At 35.5% G+C, this 17,369-nt stretch overlaps 3 protein-coding genes across 4 annotated transcripts; 2 read left to right on the plus strand and 1 right to left on the minus strand.

Annotated features, from left to right (window-relative positions):
• Positions 1-410: 410 nt before the first annotated feature.
• Positions 411-4,911, plus strand: LOC119192569 (facilitated trehalose transporter Tret1-like; the record flags this gene model as incomplete). Its single annotated transcript, XM_037446385.1, is given in 7 exon segments — positions 411-566; positions 1,929-2,127; positions 2,777-2,967; positions 3,052-3,096; positions 3,098-3,438; positions 3,655-3,766; positions 3,981-4,911. Coding segments are annotated over 7 exon segments (1,319 nt in total), but the record flags the coding sequence as incomplete, so codon positions are not given.
• A 1,338-nt stretch (positions 4,912-6,249) lies between these two features.
• Positions 6,250-9,881, plus strand: LOC119192568 (facilitated trehalose transporter Tret1-like). 2 transcript variants are annotated; one of them, XM_037446384.1, is made up of 5 exons: positions 6,253-7,128; positions 7,515-7,670; positions 8,217-8,415; positions 9,278-9,468; positions 9,553-9,881. In XM_037446384.1, exons 1-5 carry the CDS (start codon positions 7,074-7,076, stop codon positions 9,756-9,758), a joined length of 807 nt encoding a protein of 268 aa, XP_037302281.1. In that variant the 5' UTR covers positions 6,253-7,073; the 3' UTR covers positions 9,759-9,881. The 2 variants fall into 2 exon arrangements, with proteins under 2 accessions (XP_037302280.1, XP_037302281.1); XM_037446383.1 differs by having other exon boundaries at positions 6,250-7,670.
• Positions 9,882-12,041: 2,160 nt separating this feature from the next.
• LOC119192570 (facilitated trehalose transporter Tret1-2 homolog) lies at positions 12,042-15,627 on the minus strand. The gene is made up of 4 exons (XM_037446386.1): positions 15,524-15,627; positions 13,794-14,173; positions 13,000-13,111; positions 12,042-12,523 (listed from the first exon to the last, which is right to left on the minus strand). The coding sequence occupies exons 1-4, from the start codon at positions 15,555-15,557 to the stop codon at positions 12,252-12,254; spliced, it is 798 nt and encodes a 265-aa protein (XP_037302283.1). The 5' UTR covers positions 15,558-15,627; the 3' UTR covers positions 12,042-12,251.
• Positions 15,628-17,369: the final 1,742 nt, after the last annotated feature.

The raw sequence follows: 17,369 nt of genomic DNA on the forward strand, positions 1-17,369 counted from the left end.
GGAGTGCGATTAAATTAAATTGTAGAACAGGATCCCAGGATTATGCAAGTTTCTTACCATCTTCTCTATTGACATTTGGATGTTTTTAATTTCAATAGACTCGCAAATCATCCTAGGTATGAATCGGTGTTCTTTGCCAAGGCTTTGTGGCTTATCTAGTCGCAGATAATCATTGGAGCATTTTTCCTTCCTTCTATGCTTTAATGATTTCTTATGTTTTACGTGAAAGTTAGCCATCGAATTAAAACTAGTTTTATAGACTTTTCCACAGTAGTTAGTTTTTTATTTTCTATTATCAGTCCTTTTATGAGTATTCTATTTATCTTTTCATGTGAACTTGTCTTTTATTTAATGGTATATCTATTACAGTAAATTAGTTTTGGGACTGTAAAGTGTACTTGTATTTTCAGTAAACATCGGCTACATATTGGTTGGATATGAAATATATTGGACTGGTCCTATCATTCCTAAACTTTTAAATATCGAGGAGACGCCTCTGACTCGTGTTATATCAGCAACCGAGGCATCATGGGTTGCTTCTTTACTTTTAATTGGAGCAGATGTTGGTAAGAAGATGAACTGCATACTAAAATATGGATATAGTTTTATATAAAATTCCAAATACAATTTCAAATCTCATTCTTCTTACTAATATTATAGGTGTTGCTAGCGGCTTCACTCGCATAAAAAGCCTTTCCCGCTATAAAAGCCCCTTAAAAAGTCCGACGCCAGTGCTATCAATTTTAAAAATCCGTTATTTCTCACGGGGGCAAATCAGCGGGATAAAAGTAGCATTTGTGTTAATCCAGGATATGGTCTGCCCGTGTGCCAAATTTCATCCAAATCTATTCAGTTGTTTTCGTATTAACTTCTAAAAACATACAAACGTTGCAATATTTTCACAATTTTTGCATTGATAATATTAGTAAGATAAGTTTTGGTACCGGGGAACAACAATACTGAATCACCTGTTCCCTGAAGGTATTAGGTCAGGTGGTCAATAAACCCGAGCAAAAAAGCTCGAGTCAGAGAAAACTCTGAAAGTTGAAGTGTAAGATAAACAGTAAAATGGATTGGCGTTATGAATCGTTACAGTGATTTGAAGACTTTTGCAGCGGGAACGGTTCTCTACGCGGACGAAGCCGCTAATAAAACCTAGTTCAAATCCATTGTGTAAATTCGAAAGTAACTCTGTCCGTCTGTTAGGCTTTTGCGGCTTAACCATGGAACCGATTTAAATTAAATTGTGTATCTATGTATCTATATAGTTTGAGACCCTTTTTTTTTTTTTTTTTTTGGTTTCGTGGAGTGCCTTATTACTACCGCCCAGCCTTCGTGGGGGGCGACTGAGCGGTTATGCTGGGGTAACCGTGCCTTACGGCCCAGCGTTGAGCCGCCCGGATTTGATGGTGACCTTCGGGCGACCGCCGGGCCGAGTCCTAGCCCTATATACAACTTAACCTATGCACGGCCTACCAGCTAAAACTCCGCGGTGGCCCTCTTCGGCGCATTAGGGACGGCTGCGGGCTTCCTCTGACGTTGAAGTGTCTAGCCTGCGACCGCAGCCGCCCCTGCGCGGTACCGCCTTGCGGCCCGTCTCCTATGGGGGCTCAGAAGCCCCGCGCACCGAAGGACGCCCTCGGCGTCTACGGCAGCGTGAGGCCAACTACACACTGCCGTCCATCCCGGGGTCAACCGAAAATGTGCAAAGGATGCACAGAAATGCAGTAGGGCGGACAGCCCCTGCTGCCCGCCGACGAACCCTTCGTGTCCCTCATTAGTCGCCTCTTACGACAGGCAGGGATACCGTGGTGGAATTCTCCAAACGCCCCCATTCCACAGGGCGGATATAGTTTGAGACCCTGGAAAAGTCATACGCTACTTACAGTTATTTTTATTCTATTATATCTTTTTGATATGTTTTCCAGGAGCTATCATCGCCGGCTATGCAGCAAACTTGATCGGCCGCCGACCATGTCTCATACTCAGCGGAGTTCTTATGATCATTTCACATCTAATAGTGAATTTCCCTACTTCATTAGGCATAATTTATGCCGGAAGAATTTGTATTGGTGCTAGCATTACTATGTTCTTATTGGTCACTCTTGTATATCTTGGAGAAATATCGTAAGTCTTTTATTATATTTTAACAATTATTTGGATTAAAAGATGATAATGTTAACTCCAGCGTTAAATGTAAAACTTACTTTATATTTTCCCTCAGATATTGGTTCTTTATTTTACCACGTTAAGACGATATAATAAACATGATAGTCGCAGTCTAATAGGGTATTTTTTATGTTTGATTACGTACATTAACCTACATTTAACAACAAGTGTAAAAAGAAGCTCATCTGTGAAAACTGCATTAAAATTGAGCAAGAAATGAGGTAGTAATCCATATTGCTAATATTACAATGTGTAGAAATGGGCGCTTAGTTGGATTATCGCTTCAACTCTTTCTTTCGCACGTATCGTGATTCCCTATGACGTCACGTGCGCGTATTGTACATCTTTTTTCTTTTCATGACATTTACCCCTTCTATCGTTATTCAAAACTTGTTGATTTTTTAAAGGATTAATTATTCGTTCTTAATTTTATCTCCGACATCCTCGGTAGTTTCCGTTCGGTCACCGCGCAGGTAAAGTGAATTTTTCTGTTCAGTATCAGCACAAAAAGCGAGTGCATTAATTGCGCCTCCATATTCCATTTTGAGGACACAAGGCGTGAGTGTTTGTTTGTCTGATTTTGCTAATAATACCAAATTTTCCCCAGATCACCAAATATACGCGGTATGTTGATGACATCGGCGAGCATTTTCCATTCGTTCGGCGGTTTTGTAGTATACTGCGTGGGTCCTTACATCTCGTACACACAAGTCGGATACGTGTTCTTTGGTATTAGTGCCGTTTATATTACTACAAGTTGCTTTCTACCCGAATCTCCAGTATATCATGTCATTAAAGGTGAGAAATTAGATATTTTCTTTTATTTAATTTTATACAGATTTCAACAAAATGTAAATTTGGATCACTATGATTTCATTAAAGGTAATGAAGAAGCAGCGAAAGAATCTCTTCGCAAATTAGGGAGACAAAGATATCGACACAGAACTGAAGAAGATGATGGAGCAAGCTGTTAAAACTAAAACTAATTCATATCTCTTAAGGGAACTTTTCACTGACAAAGGAAACAGAAGAGCTCTCTGCGTCACAATCCCTTTATACATATTCCAGCAATCAAGTGGAAACATGGCTGTCATATTCTTCGCTACGACTATCTTCAACAGCGCCGGATCGTCGATACAACCTCATATAGCTACCATGATAGTTGGAGCAACGTCGTTGTTCAGTGCAATATTTTCTCCAATGTTCATTGATAAACACGGAAGAAGGATATTACTAATAATTTCAACGGCGGGATGCTTTGCTTCGATGGTCAGTTATAAAATACTAGTAAAGTAATAATAGATTATAAAAAATGCTATTGAGCTATGCTAAATGCTATTGCTAAGGACATAATTTAAAATACTGAATGTTTGTATACATACTATATTATAAAATTTTCCTCTTCCGATATAATGGATAAAAATAACATAAAATAATAATAAGATATTTAGAAATGTCAATACATTTTTATATAATTATTTTCAGACTGTCTTAGGGGCATACTTTTACCTAGACCACATAGGCAACTCAATAGTTCTATGGCTGGGATGGCTTCCTTTATTGTGTTTGGTTTCGGCTTTATTCTTTTACGGTATCGGTAAGTAATTATTTAGAATAAGACTAATTTAAAATAAATTACATTCGAAAGAAAACTAGTTTTGAGATTTTAAAATTTTTATTTTTGTGTCGTAATTTCTTCCGATGTTTCGAAGACTTCAGTCGAACTTTGCAGATCCTATGCCCGTATTAAAATACTTAGAAAATTGTTTATTTTATGTGTATAATGATTAACGTTACTTTTGTCTCGACAGGTCTCTCAATAATTCCAAATACACTGACCGGTGAAATGTTTAGTCCTTCCGTACGTGGCCTTGGAAGCTCCATAACTATATGCATTGGATTAACAACTGGATTGATATCGACTATTATTTTTGGCTACGTTGTGGACAGCATTGGAACCTATGCTCCCTTTTGGATTTACGCGGCTGCAAATGCGATTGCCTTGGCTTTTATTATTTTCGTCGTCCCCGAAACTAAAGGGAAGACTTTATTAGAAATTGGAAATATTATGGAAGAAAAGCTTTGAAATAAAATGCATTTATGTATATTATGTAAAGCAAAAACTTTGTACCCCTTTTTACAAAAATTACGCGGTCGGAGAGTATAAAATTTGGCACAATTAAAGTTTATAAAGTTTATATGAAAATCTACAACTGGTGATAAATTTGTGGGTAAGCTAGAAAAAAATGGGTCGAGGATATAGTAAACGAAGGTGGAAAAGGATGATGATAACTTGAAGCAAATAGAATAGAATGGGAGAGTTCCTAAACGGGTATGAAGACTTGTAAATGTGAGGTGTAAGCGGAACGCTTATTAAGGATTAGATACTTATGAAATGATATATATAACTGAAAGACGTACCTATACTTGTAAGGAATAACTTTTATTAGAGATATTTTTTATTTAGATTAACCTCAAAGTATTTAACAACTAAAAAGGTAGTATGTACCAATAACAAATTGTATGCATACAGTAAAAAATATAATTACTTTTTCTTCAAAATACATTTCACAATACACGCAGAATCGTTCGTATGCGTTCAACTTAAAATTCTATATACAACTTGGAATGTATAGATTTATTTTGTAATATAACACTTAATTATATTTTTATATAGAGAGAAGTTATGTAAAATAACGATATTATAATAAAAATAGATGCTTTAGTTCTATGTACCCTAAACTTCAAGTGGAAGGTCGTATAATATAGCGTCACATTTTGATTACTATTGCAATTTCGTAATAGATCTTACTAGGTAATAATAATACCAGTCCTGTAGCTTAATATACTTACTATTATACTGCTGGACACAGGCCTACTCTACTAATGAGAGGGTTAAACATTAAGGTTATAGCTTAAGGTCCATTTTTCATACATTTTGTTTCACCTTTAATCTGGGTAACTAAACAAGTATTGACAAGTAAAGAATTTAAATTCACGTCTAGTAAATTTAATACGACGAAATTTTAAAGGCCGAAATATCCATGCATATTAATTATTTTTACGTTTTTCTTTCAACTGCGAGAACTAATCACTAACTAGACGTGAATTTAAATTCTTTACTTGTCAATACTTGTTTAGTTACCCAGATTAAAGGTGAAACAAAATGTATGAAAAATGGACCTTCAGCTATAACCTTAACAAATAATTTTTACATATTTTGGAATAACTGGGTTTAATTATACACTACTCTGGATCCCGGAAAAGGTCATAGTAGGACTTTTATCCTGGGTAAATAAAATGACGTTGGTGAAGCCGGAAGCAATGCTTAGTGCCTGTTAATATAATGGCACGATAGTCACTCTGTGAGAAGTTAGGGCGAGATCACATGATGCACTCTTCTTTTATAATTTTGCTTTGAATGCCGTGACGAATTTGCCGTTCGAATGATGGTATGCGATACGCCCACTCATAAACAGTAATAATACCATCCAACACCTTGAATTACAAAGTATTTGCGCTCGCCATCCTGAGACATGAGTCATGTCTTATTATGTCCAGTAGGTACACTGGCTACAATATTCTTCCAACCGGAATACAATAGTGACTGCACATTGCTGCTTCGCGGCAGAAATAGACGTTACGGTAGTACCTATTCAGGCTGTACAATAAATTGTTACTAAAATTATTGGCTCCGTGCATCTCCTCTTAAAGTACATAACATTTAAATTTGCAACCAAAACTACTAGATACATAATTAAATACGCAATGAAGAAGGGGGGTTTTAAGAATGAAAGAAACTATAACGTATAACTTACTACGTAAGGTACAAATGGTTTATTATTGTAGCACACAATAAAATTCACGTTCGATAGCAATACTGTACCCACTGCAGGACTTTATACGTTACAGTATACCCACTCTAAGAACATTTTTGAATCAATTTTAACAGAACTCCGTGAGTGTTTTTGAAACGAAAATAGGGCAATATCAACATTGTATTTTTTATTATTTTATAAAATTATGTATCTAATTTATCATTATTTTTATAAAAATTATGAGGAAATACCTAAACACCACATTCACCCCTACCTCAATCATTAATCTGATCCTGAATGAACCGATCAATATAACTTATTTATAAGCGTGCCTATAAAATTGATTTTTCTTGTTGATTGGTCCAATTATTATGAGATAGATGGAAAAAAGCAGATACATTGAAAATGGCGGTCAGTTCATACCAATAATAATAATATCAGCCCTGTATTATATACTGCCCCACTGTTGGGCACGGGCCTCCTCTATTAATGAGAGGGATTAGGCCTTAGTCCACGACGCTGGCCTAGTGAGGATTGGTAGACTTTACACACCCTCGAAATTCCTGTAGAGAACTTCGCAGGTATGCAGGTTCCTCACGATGTTTTCCTTCGCCGTTATACCGTTAGTTGATACCAATGCTTGACACAATTCTTTACTGTTAGTGCTGGAGTACCGTGTATATTGTCGCTGCGTGGCGGCGTCACGTTGGCACTCCGGCGTTCCTACGAATCACGCCTCCCTGCCTCATGTCTCAGTTCGCAACACGTACAACGTGGCATAGTTATTTGTATATAGGACGCTGCACTGCACCGTTAACGAATCGTTTGAATTCTCCTAATGTTGGTGCGAAAAACTGGTCAAAGTATTAAAACACACATTAAAATTCTAACAGACAATTACTCGCAGTCTTGGATACATATCTATCACCAAACAGGGTTGAGAAAGTACCAAAGGTATAAAACCTTTAAGTTCTGTACACATAATCTGAGATTAGATGACGTCGTTTTCTAAATACACGATATGAGCCTAAACCCTAAGTTAACAAGATCTCTGTTAATGATAACAGTGTTAGTTATTGTAGAAACATGTTCTGCAACATACAACCTTATGTTAAACGGCAACTACTTATCACCGCTTGCTGTAAGTGTTTGTGTTATAGTAAATTTGTGAAGATTTGAAAAACTTCTTTAAAGTCGTCATTATCAAGAAGAATTAATAGCTATTGATCTGAAAATGTTCATAAAGTGTTTGTGTTAGTGGAATAACTTCAAGACTGTTTCTAAGGTTCAAAATACTGTCATTTCTAAACATCAATTTAATGATTTCTTACGTTTACGCGAATGTTGTCATCGACTGTAAATCAGTTTTAATTTGTGGTGTTTATTTTTGTTTTATTTTCTGTTATCTATCTAGTATCAGTATTCTGTTTTACCTTTCCTGTGATACTGTCTTCAATTACCGGTGTATCTATTACAGTAAATACATCGTATTCAATGTTGGGACTAAAAGTGTTGTTAATTTTTCAGTAAACATCGGCCATATATTGGTCGGGTATGAAATATATTGGACTGGTCCTATCATTCCTAAGCTTTTAAATATCGAGGAGACGCCTCTGTCTCGTGTTATATCAGCAACAGAGGCATCATGGGTTGCTTCTTTAGTTTTGATCGGAGGAGATGTTGGTAAGGAGATGTATTGAATATTTATATATTATAGAAGTCGCAAACAATACCTAGTTCATACCTATTTTAAAAATAAGAAAGTAACTGTGTCCGTCTGTTTATCTGTTGCGGCTGAACTGACCTATTTAATTAAATTTGGTATGGATAGTTTGAGATCGTACGAAAGATATACGCTACATAAATCCCCAAAAAATATACAACGGGACTTTTATCTCGGAAAGCTTTTTCACGTAAACCGTGAGCGAAAGATCAAGTATATTTAGTGTGGAATCTATCGTCGATTTACTGCAAGAACTCATTAACTGACAAATAAAAAAGTATGAATTAAGCCACTTTTAGTTGTAGTTACATTATTTTCCCTATATCATCTTAGATATTATTTTTATTCTTAAAATCAAGATAGTATGTTAAATATTATATTATGTTCAGGGCGTTATTAACAGAACTGGATAATTTTTGGTTTAGTGAGTTCTTCCAGTAAGCCGACGCTATGGAAAATGATGTTTAATAACTATATTACAGTTAACCTTTAAAATATATTTCCAGGAGCTATCATCGCCGGCTATACAGCAAACTTGATCGGTCGCCGACCCTGTATCATACTCAGCGGAGTTCTTATGCTCATTTCACATCTAATAGTGAATTTCCCTACTTCATTAGGCATGATTTATGCTGGAAGAATTTGTATAGGTGCTAGCATTACTATCTTCTTATTGGTTACTTTTATATATCTTGGAGAAATATCGTAAGTTCTTTATAATATTTTAACAATTATTTGGACTGGAAGATAGACATGATAATGTTAACTGTAGCGTTCAATGTAAAACTTACTTTATATTTCCCTCAGATATTGGTTCTTTATTTTACTACATCAAGACGACATAATAAACGTGATCGTCGAAGTCTAATAGGGTATTTTATTATGTTTGATTACGTACATTACGCTATATTTAACATCAAGTGGTATTTAAAAGAAGCTCTTCTGTAAAAATTGCATTTAAAATTGGTCAAGAAATAAGGTTGTAATCCATATTTCCAATATTGCAATGTCCAGAAGTGGGTGCGTAGTAGGAATATCGCGTCATCTCTTTCTTTCCTACTCGTCGTAATTCCCTATGACGTCACGTGAGCGTATTGCGCATTTTTTCTTTTGATGACATTTACACCTTCTACCGATATGCAAAGGTTTATAACTTGTTGACTTTTTACCGGATTATAATTATTCTTCCTGTGCTAGAGTATATATGACGTAAATATTTCACAAAAGTAAAAAGCAAGAATTACTCCAATACCCTGTTAGTAGAAATAACCGAATTTCCATGAACTAAATAGTTGTTATATTCCTATGTTTTTTAATCCCTACGCTTTAAAGTGTCTCTAACATCCTGGGTAGTTTCAGTTCGATGACCAGTCAGGTAGAGTAATATTGAGCTCTTCTGTACAATATCAGCCCGAAGTTTGGATTTTATGCTCGATGCTACCAAGCGGAGGACAGAATATAAACGTGAAATGTGCGTGCATAACTGTGCCTTCCCATTCCGTTTCGAGGACACAAGGTATGGGTGTTTGCTTGTATGATTTTGCTTATAATATTAAATGTTCCCCAGATCCCCAAACATACGCGGCATGTTGATGACATCGACGAGCATTTTTCATTCGTTCGGCGGTTTTGTAGTGTACTGCGTGGGTCCTTACGTCTCGTACACACAAGTCGGATACGTGTTTTTTGGAATTAGTGCTGTTTATGTTACTGCGAGCTGCTTTTTACCCGAATCTCCAGTATATCATGTCATTAAAGGTAAGAAATTAGATATTTTCCATTATTTGATTTTATAAAGGTTTCAACAAAATGTTAATTTGGATTACGATGATTTTATTAAAGGTAATGAAGAAGCAGCGAAAGAATCTCTTCACAAATTGGGGAGAGACAAAGATATCGACACAGAACTGAAGAAGATGATGGAGCAAGCTGTTAAAACTAAAACTAATTCTTATCTCTTAAGGGAACTGTTCATTGACAAAGGAAACAGAAGGGCTCTTTGCGTCACAACCCTTTATACATATTCCAGCAATCAAGTGGAAACATAGCTGTCATATTCTTCGCTACGACTATCTTCAACAGCGCTGGATCGTCGATACAACCTCATATAGCTACCATGATAGTCGGAGCAACGTCGTTGTTCAGTGCAATATTTTCTCCAATGTTCATTGATAAACACGGAAGAAGGATATTACTAATAATTTCAACGGCTGGATGCTGCGCTTCGATGGTCAGTTATAAAATACCAGTAAAGTAATAATAGATTATACAAAAATGCTGTTGAACAAAAGGAATTAATTTAAAACCATTAATTGCATGTTTGTGTACATATATATTTAACTAGCTTTTGCCCACGGCTTCGCCCGCGTGAAGGAGTTTCCAGGATAAAATACCGATAAAATTATCCGATTTAATAATATTTATGGCTCACCATTTTGCTTATAATGGCTTCCACATAAAAGGTTGATTTGTGCTGTCGCGGACTTTTATTTAGAACTATTTAAGACAAACAATTCTATGGTACATCATATTTGTCTAACTCCAACGGTTTAGACAGCGTACGCCAAGATAGCAATGTTTTCCGACTTACTTGAACGTATCGTTATATTATGACCAAATTACACAAAATTATTATAAATTACAGCCTATGTATTATTTTGATGTATAACCAATGGACTATAAAGTTTCATCCAATTCCGTTCAGTACATTTTTCGTGAAAAGGAACCCACATATATGCATCCATACATCCATACATTCATCCTCACAAACTTTTGCATTTGTAATATAAGTAGCATTTAGCTCTTTTGATATAATAAATAGAAATAACATAAAATATGAAAAAGATATTCAGAAATGTTAATACATTTTCACATAATTATTTTCAGACTGTCTTGGGGGCATACTTTTACCTAGACCACATAGGAAATTCAATAGTTCTATGGCTGGGATGGCTTCCTTTATTATATTTGGTATCGGCTTTATTCTTTTACAGTATTGGTAAGTAATTGTTTAGAATGAAACTAATATAATAATAAATTACATTCTAAAGAAAACTAGATTTAGAATTGTTTTAAATTTTTTCCCGACGCGACGTTTCGAAGTCTTCGCTGTTGGACTATGCATTTTCCATGGCTGTATTAAAAAAAAACTTAGAAAACTGTTTATCTTGTGTATATGATGTTTAACGTTACTTTTTTCTTGACAGGTCTCTCAATAATTCCTAATACACTGACCGGGGAAATGTTTAGTCCTTCCGTACGTGGCCTCGGAAGCTCCATAACTATATGCATTGGATTTACAACTGGATTGATATCAACTATTATTTTCGGCTACATTGTGGATGGCATTGGAATCTATGCTACTTTCTGGATCTACGCGGCTGCAAACGCGATTGCCTTGGCTTTTGTTATTATCGTCGTCCCCGAAACTAAAGGGAAGACTTTGGTAGAGAAATTGGGAATATTATGGAAGAAAAACTTTGAAATCCATGAATTTATTTGTAAAGCAACAACTTTGTATACCTTTCTATGAAAATTTACATTTGGCACATATAAAGTTTGTATGAAGAAAGAGTGCAGAAAGCTACTACTTTTATAAATATAAAGTGCATTAAAAATACATTCAATTAATAAAAAAAAAACTTTGGACACTACCATGCGTTTGACACGTGTACATTCGTTTGTTTATATTTAAAGTCTGTGGTCAAACAGGGAGGAAATAAATGACCAGATGAAATAGAAAGGTTCTAAAATGGTGATCGGAGACTTACAACTGTAACCTATAACTGGCCGATGATATGGTAAAAGAAGGTGTCAAAGGATGAAGATATCTTGAACTAAATAGAATAGAGTGGGATAGAAGAGTGTAGAAGTAGTGTGTAGAGTGTAAAACTTGACGTGTATTAGAAAAAGGCTCATCGAGGATTGGATACTTATAAAATGAAACTGATAAATGAAAGATTTACCTATACTAGGAAGAAATTTCTTTTATTTGAGAATATTTCATTTGAAAGCACGATATATCACACCAATTACATGTAATAATGTTTTTATCTAAGTTTTTTTTGCAAAATTAAAGATTACCTTAATATTTAACAATTAACAAGGTAGTCTGTTTCAATAACAAATTATGTAAATACAATAAAAAACAACATTTATGTTTCTTTAAAATAAATTTCACATTCGCGTAGAACCCTATGCGTTCAACTTAACTCCATATACAACTTGGAATGTATTGACCTATTTTTAATATAATACCTAATTGTATATTTATATAGAGAGAAGTTATGCAAAACAACAATATTATACAATAATGTCACTTTCATTTTGTATAGTAATTATTGATGTGCATAACGACCTGGTATTCGTATGTCCACTCGGTCCTTCATCGAAAATCAGTGCTGCAGTATTGGTTAGACCGTTGTGCAATAAAGTGCTGATTGAGGGTTCCTATTGTTAGTACAATATTATGCTGTTTTGATTTACATTTTCATGTTTGTAATATCTCTTTTTTATCCTATTAAATAAATATTAACTTAAAACTATCTACTCAACATTTCTTTTATCTCTTCTAAACTTTTGCCTTTAGTTTCCGGCACAAATATAACTGTGAAGAAGAAAGCTATTGCGCACATAACAGCGTAAATCCAAAATGTTGTATAACTGCCCCAATTGTCAACCATGATGTTGTAGGTGAAGGCGACGACCAATCCAAAAACCATCCAACTTACAGTGGTACTGAGAACTGCCCCGGGTCCTCTCACTTTCGTATCAAACATCTCTCCGTTGAAAGTTCCAGGAATAATACCGAACCCTGAAAATATTTTTATTTTTTACACGTGCACTGTGTGCACTTTACATAGACACCACTGCACCTGATGGTAGAAGTGTCCTATAGAATGTTGACTGACGAGAGATAACCTCTCAGTAGTGTATACAACTATGCCGGCCTGTAGCAACCGGATAAACATAGTCTGATCCCAGAGCGTGATACTCTATGTGGGCCACTATGGCGGGTTTTAAAATGTTGTGTACGGTAACGACTATTCGGGCAGATATAAAATTGTACCAGCAAAAAGTATTGCTATTGCACTTTTTAGGAGTTGGTTTATGGTTAAAGATCCAGAGATAACTTGTTGAAGTGTGAAATGTATAACGACATTAATAACTTCGTTTGAGCCTAGCCTAATGAATTGTCTAATAATTGATTGGTTTTAATGCTTTATGTATAATTCCTGATACCACATTTTGAAATTTGAAAATCTTGACATTTTACATATCGATACTCACCAAAGTTATAAGACATGATGAAAGCGATGAGTGTCACCAACGGCAGCCATTGTATGGATTCTGTAGATGGGTGGTCAATATGCACGAGGTAGAAGTAAAGACCAAGCAGTATCTGAAAACGGAAGATTTCTATAGTAAGGAAACATGAACCATACCCTTGATGTTATTTCCACTTAGCAATCTATCCCCTGCTAGTCGAATTTTGGCTACAATAGCCAATCTTGACCGAGATCGGTCAGGTATGCAGGAGATATGAATGAATGAATTTCGGCCACGGCTGCAAAACTTAATGGAGATTAGCCAGGTAAGGAGACATTATAGTACACGAGTAAGTGCGCAATGCACAGGTGAAATCCGGTGAGACCGCAATCCAACATAACCGGAGATAGAACAGGCGCAGGACCAATGGCTTTACGTGCTTAAGAAAGTGGAAGGGAGACATAATAGCACACAAGTGGGTGCGCAATACACAAGTGCACTCCCTATGCCTTCAATCACATGATTTTCGATTAGTGTCGGAACGGTTTAGGAAGCATAGTCTCATACTTTTCAATGTGAAGAGTAAAGAGTTATTTCTAGCCCGATACGTTTCTATTACGGTGGTAATATGAAACGGTGTAGTAGATGGAATACTTTATATGGAGTTAGTCCAATAATTTCTTCATAATCTATTCATCACTATAAATCGATAGCATATCCTATATTTTCTTCTTCTTTCTTCTTTGGTAATTATAGTATTTTGATAAAATATCAAGTGATTAGACATTTCAAATATTTAAAGACTTTATCCTTACCAAACTTATGCAGCATGTAGCAGTCGTGAGCAACAGAAGTATTCTTCTGCCAGATCTCTCAATAAATATCGGAGTAATACAACTGGCACAAAGCTGGGTAACTGCTATGATAATTGCAGAAATATGAGATTCTAATGAGGAATTGACCAGGTCGAAGATAGACGTGGCGTACAGCAACACCACCATCACACCACTCATTTGCTGTAGTACCATTAGAGTCATTGTGATCGTTATAGTTTTTCTGTTACTCTTTACGCTGAAAATTTCGGTCCAAGCTTCCAGGACTCCCACGGGTTCATCTAACTTTGTAGACAAAATGTCTTTTACGTCATCTTCTCTTCCCAAACTGATTAGAATTTCCTTGGCTTTATCGCCTTCATCTGTAATAAACATAATAACCTTCATGTCGATCTTAATAATACAATTAAATACGGCATCAACTTCAAAAAATTTATCCTGCATATAAATTATAAACATATAAACAAGAATTCGAAAGAGCATTACATTTGTTAAGTTTTAATAATTTCTTATTGAATCGTGTATAAAGCTCAATTATTTTTAATTGTAGTTATGAATTGTCTAATAATTGTTTATTTTATTCAAAGCCAAAAAAAATTAATGTTTTTCATTTTATATGTTGCAATTTATATATAAACATTGTAGGGCGGTCTTGGAGGCGTAATTGTGTTATGTTCGCGTTTAGAGTATTTTACCTTTAGAGGTGCGTGGTACGAGCATCGCTCTATAGTTACGGTATTGAATCGACCAGGTTTGTTCTAAGTATCAACTTGGAGTCTGAAATTAGTACCCTCTATAGGACTGGATCGCCTCCACCACCTCAAAGGATTGAGTACAAGCACGTGAGCGCACTATTTCCACCTCGGACTACTCCTTTAGGGAATAGACGCGAGTGTGTGTATAAGGATCTTATCATTTTAATAAATGTACGCTACTTAATCAAAGTGCATCAGCATAGTGATATATAAATATATTGTTTATCAGTGATATTGATCAATACTACACAGAATAGCTTCACTTATATCAAATACATTTAGATAAGATTTTGCATTCAAGATCTCATCACGAAGGCGTATAAGGAAGTCAATTTATTTGCGACTTTCATTGCCTATTCTCGAAATATGAAATATGCTGCCGAGAAATACATAATATTGAGTTGTCAATCGTTGTAATGGAAAGCATTTGTAGTCTGCAAACATCCAGATTTTTTAAATTCAAGTTATGGCTCATGGATATCACAAATGGTGCGATAATTTATGTTAAAAATTTATTACGATTATTATTTAGTAATAACGAAGAAAAACGACAACAATCCAACACGACTGGAGAAAAATGCGCAGACTTTATATGTTTTCCGAGGCACGGAGGTAACACCAACTTCCTTACTCCGAGCTGCGACTGTCATCTTTTTTTTATTGTTTTGAATGACGAGACAAGCTTGTCATTCGCGTGATAGTAAGTGATACGACCGCCTATAAAAGTAGAAACACCATCCAACCGCTCGAATTACAAAGTATTGTTTGGTATTCTACTGCGTTCGCTATCCTGAAACATGAGATGTTAACTCTCATGATGTCTAGTAGTTACACTGACTAATTATATGACTGACAGATATAGTCAGGTAATATTTGTTTTTTATTTTAGCCCAGCTTGAGCCCAGATGCGTACCGCATGCGCAATACAACTACGCCACCGACATATAAACAACTTACCTCTCAAAAGGTAGAAATACGGTGATTCTGGCATAATGAACGTCGCGGCACAGAATGAGGCACTTATACCGACTCCCACCCAACCAGTCACCGCGTAAGGCGCAAATCCCCAACTAGGTAGCCAATTAACATGCCCAGGAGTTGGACACGCCTGTACCAGCGAGCAATATGCCTCTTATGTTTGTTGATCTGAAATTATAAGTTGCTTTAATTGAAAGCAAACATGTCACACTTGAGTGCGTTTCTACCTCTGTCTCAAGCTTGCAGCTCAGATGCAAGTTAAGGGTTCTGATACTTAAGTGGCAAATAAATTGCTTTGCTCACAGACTATTTGCGTCATGGAAGTCTGACTACAAACGAGAATTAGCTTTCTCTTTGTTCTTTTATTAAAGAAAATTTGGATTAGAATTTAAAAAATTAAATTCAATAAGTACAATCTTAAAAAATACAAAACATGATTTTGAATTCACACGCTCAATTTTGAAAATCTCTTACTTAATATTGAAATCTGACTCTAACTATCGAAAATTTATACTCACGGTATCTCAGCTACATAAACCAAATTAATGACAAATATTATTCCAGAGCTAAGTCCAGCCATGACCCTTCCAACATATACTATGGCCACATGGCTAGCCACTGCCTTCAGGAAAACCGATGGTGCCCAGCGCACCACCAAGCAACAGGCAAGGTATCCTGCCTTAAACGTTTGATAGATAGCCAGCAACATATGTTCCTGCCAATAAATATATACATCAACATTGTTTCCTCCTTTTTTGGGGGTAGACCAGGGTATTCCACACTCAAATTTTGATCCAAGAGTCCCTACCACACGGTTTTCAGACAAAAAGCCAGGAATGGTCCAGGAATATTAAAACGATAAAAACGCTGGTTCATTGGAGTTACAACTAGGACCATAGCTACATTGTCTTTCTATAATCGTTAACGCTAACGTTATGTATGGCAATAAGATATCGATAGATATATCGATAGGATATGTTATTCCCATTTTTTTAAATGAAATTATTTGTTTGAATCCGTAAAATATACATTATTTAGATTCCGTCAATATTAACTCTGCCACCAGTTCGGAAAGCTGTTCTCACCAGAAAAGAACAGGCAAGAAACTCTGGAATTTTTTCAATTAGCGTTAACAGTTGTACAAAAGCTTTTTGCCTACTGTCTTATGTAAAAAAATTAAACTCACCTGACCAAGGTAAGTTAACGGTCCAATTAAGAATGCTTGAGAGTCATCAAGAACCTCAGGTAGAGGTGTCTGTTCAGGATCTTGGAGCTTCACAATCGCGTTTGCTGGCCACCCTCCGACGTACCCGCATAGTATCTGCCCAAGGTATGCTTAAAAATAGAAATGCACTTTAGTATTTAAACTGGTACCTATTTTATGAGTATTTATTTCATGTTATCCAGAAATTTTGGAACCAGCAATGTTGTAATCCGGGAATTATTTCTATATACACATATTTTATTGTGATTCTTTAATAGTATTCAGATATCGGTGATTACAAAAATTATGAAGGAAACTAGTATATTGGAATTAATTCCCCTTCTAGTTTAGCAAAGTTCAGGCTGGAATATTTATGACAGAAAAAGATTTTCAGACCACATGTTATCCATAGTAAAAGACAGTAATGAATTGTTTTACTGACAAGCCGAAGTTAAACTATAAAATCATTCCTAGTATTAAGTCAGGAGGTCATCGTCATAGCTTTTGGAAGGCGATGACATTAAAATTATAATTATTATTAAAAAACAATGTCTAATTCAATTTAGAACATGAATCTCTCAGAAAATAACAAAAATAAATTATTATAGCAGAATAAGTTTC

The sequence above is a fragment of the Manduca sexta genome, unplaced genomic scaffold (genome assembly GCF_014839805.1).
Source record: "Manduca sexta isolate Smith_Timp_Sample1 unplaced genomic scaffold, JHU_Msex_v1.0 HiC_scaffold_294, whole genome shotgun sequence".
Lineage (NCBI taxonomy): Eukaryota > Metazoa > Arthropoda > Insecta > Lepidoptera > Sphingidae > Manduca > Manduca sexta.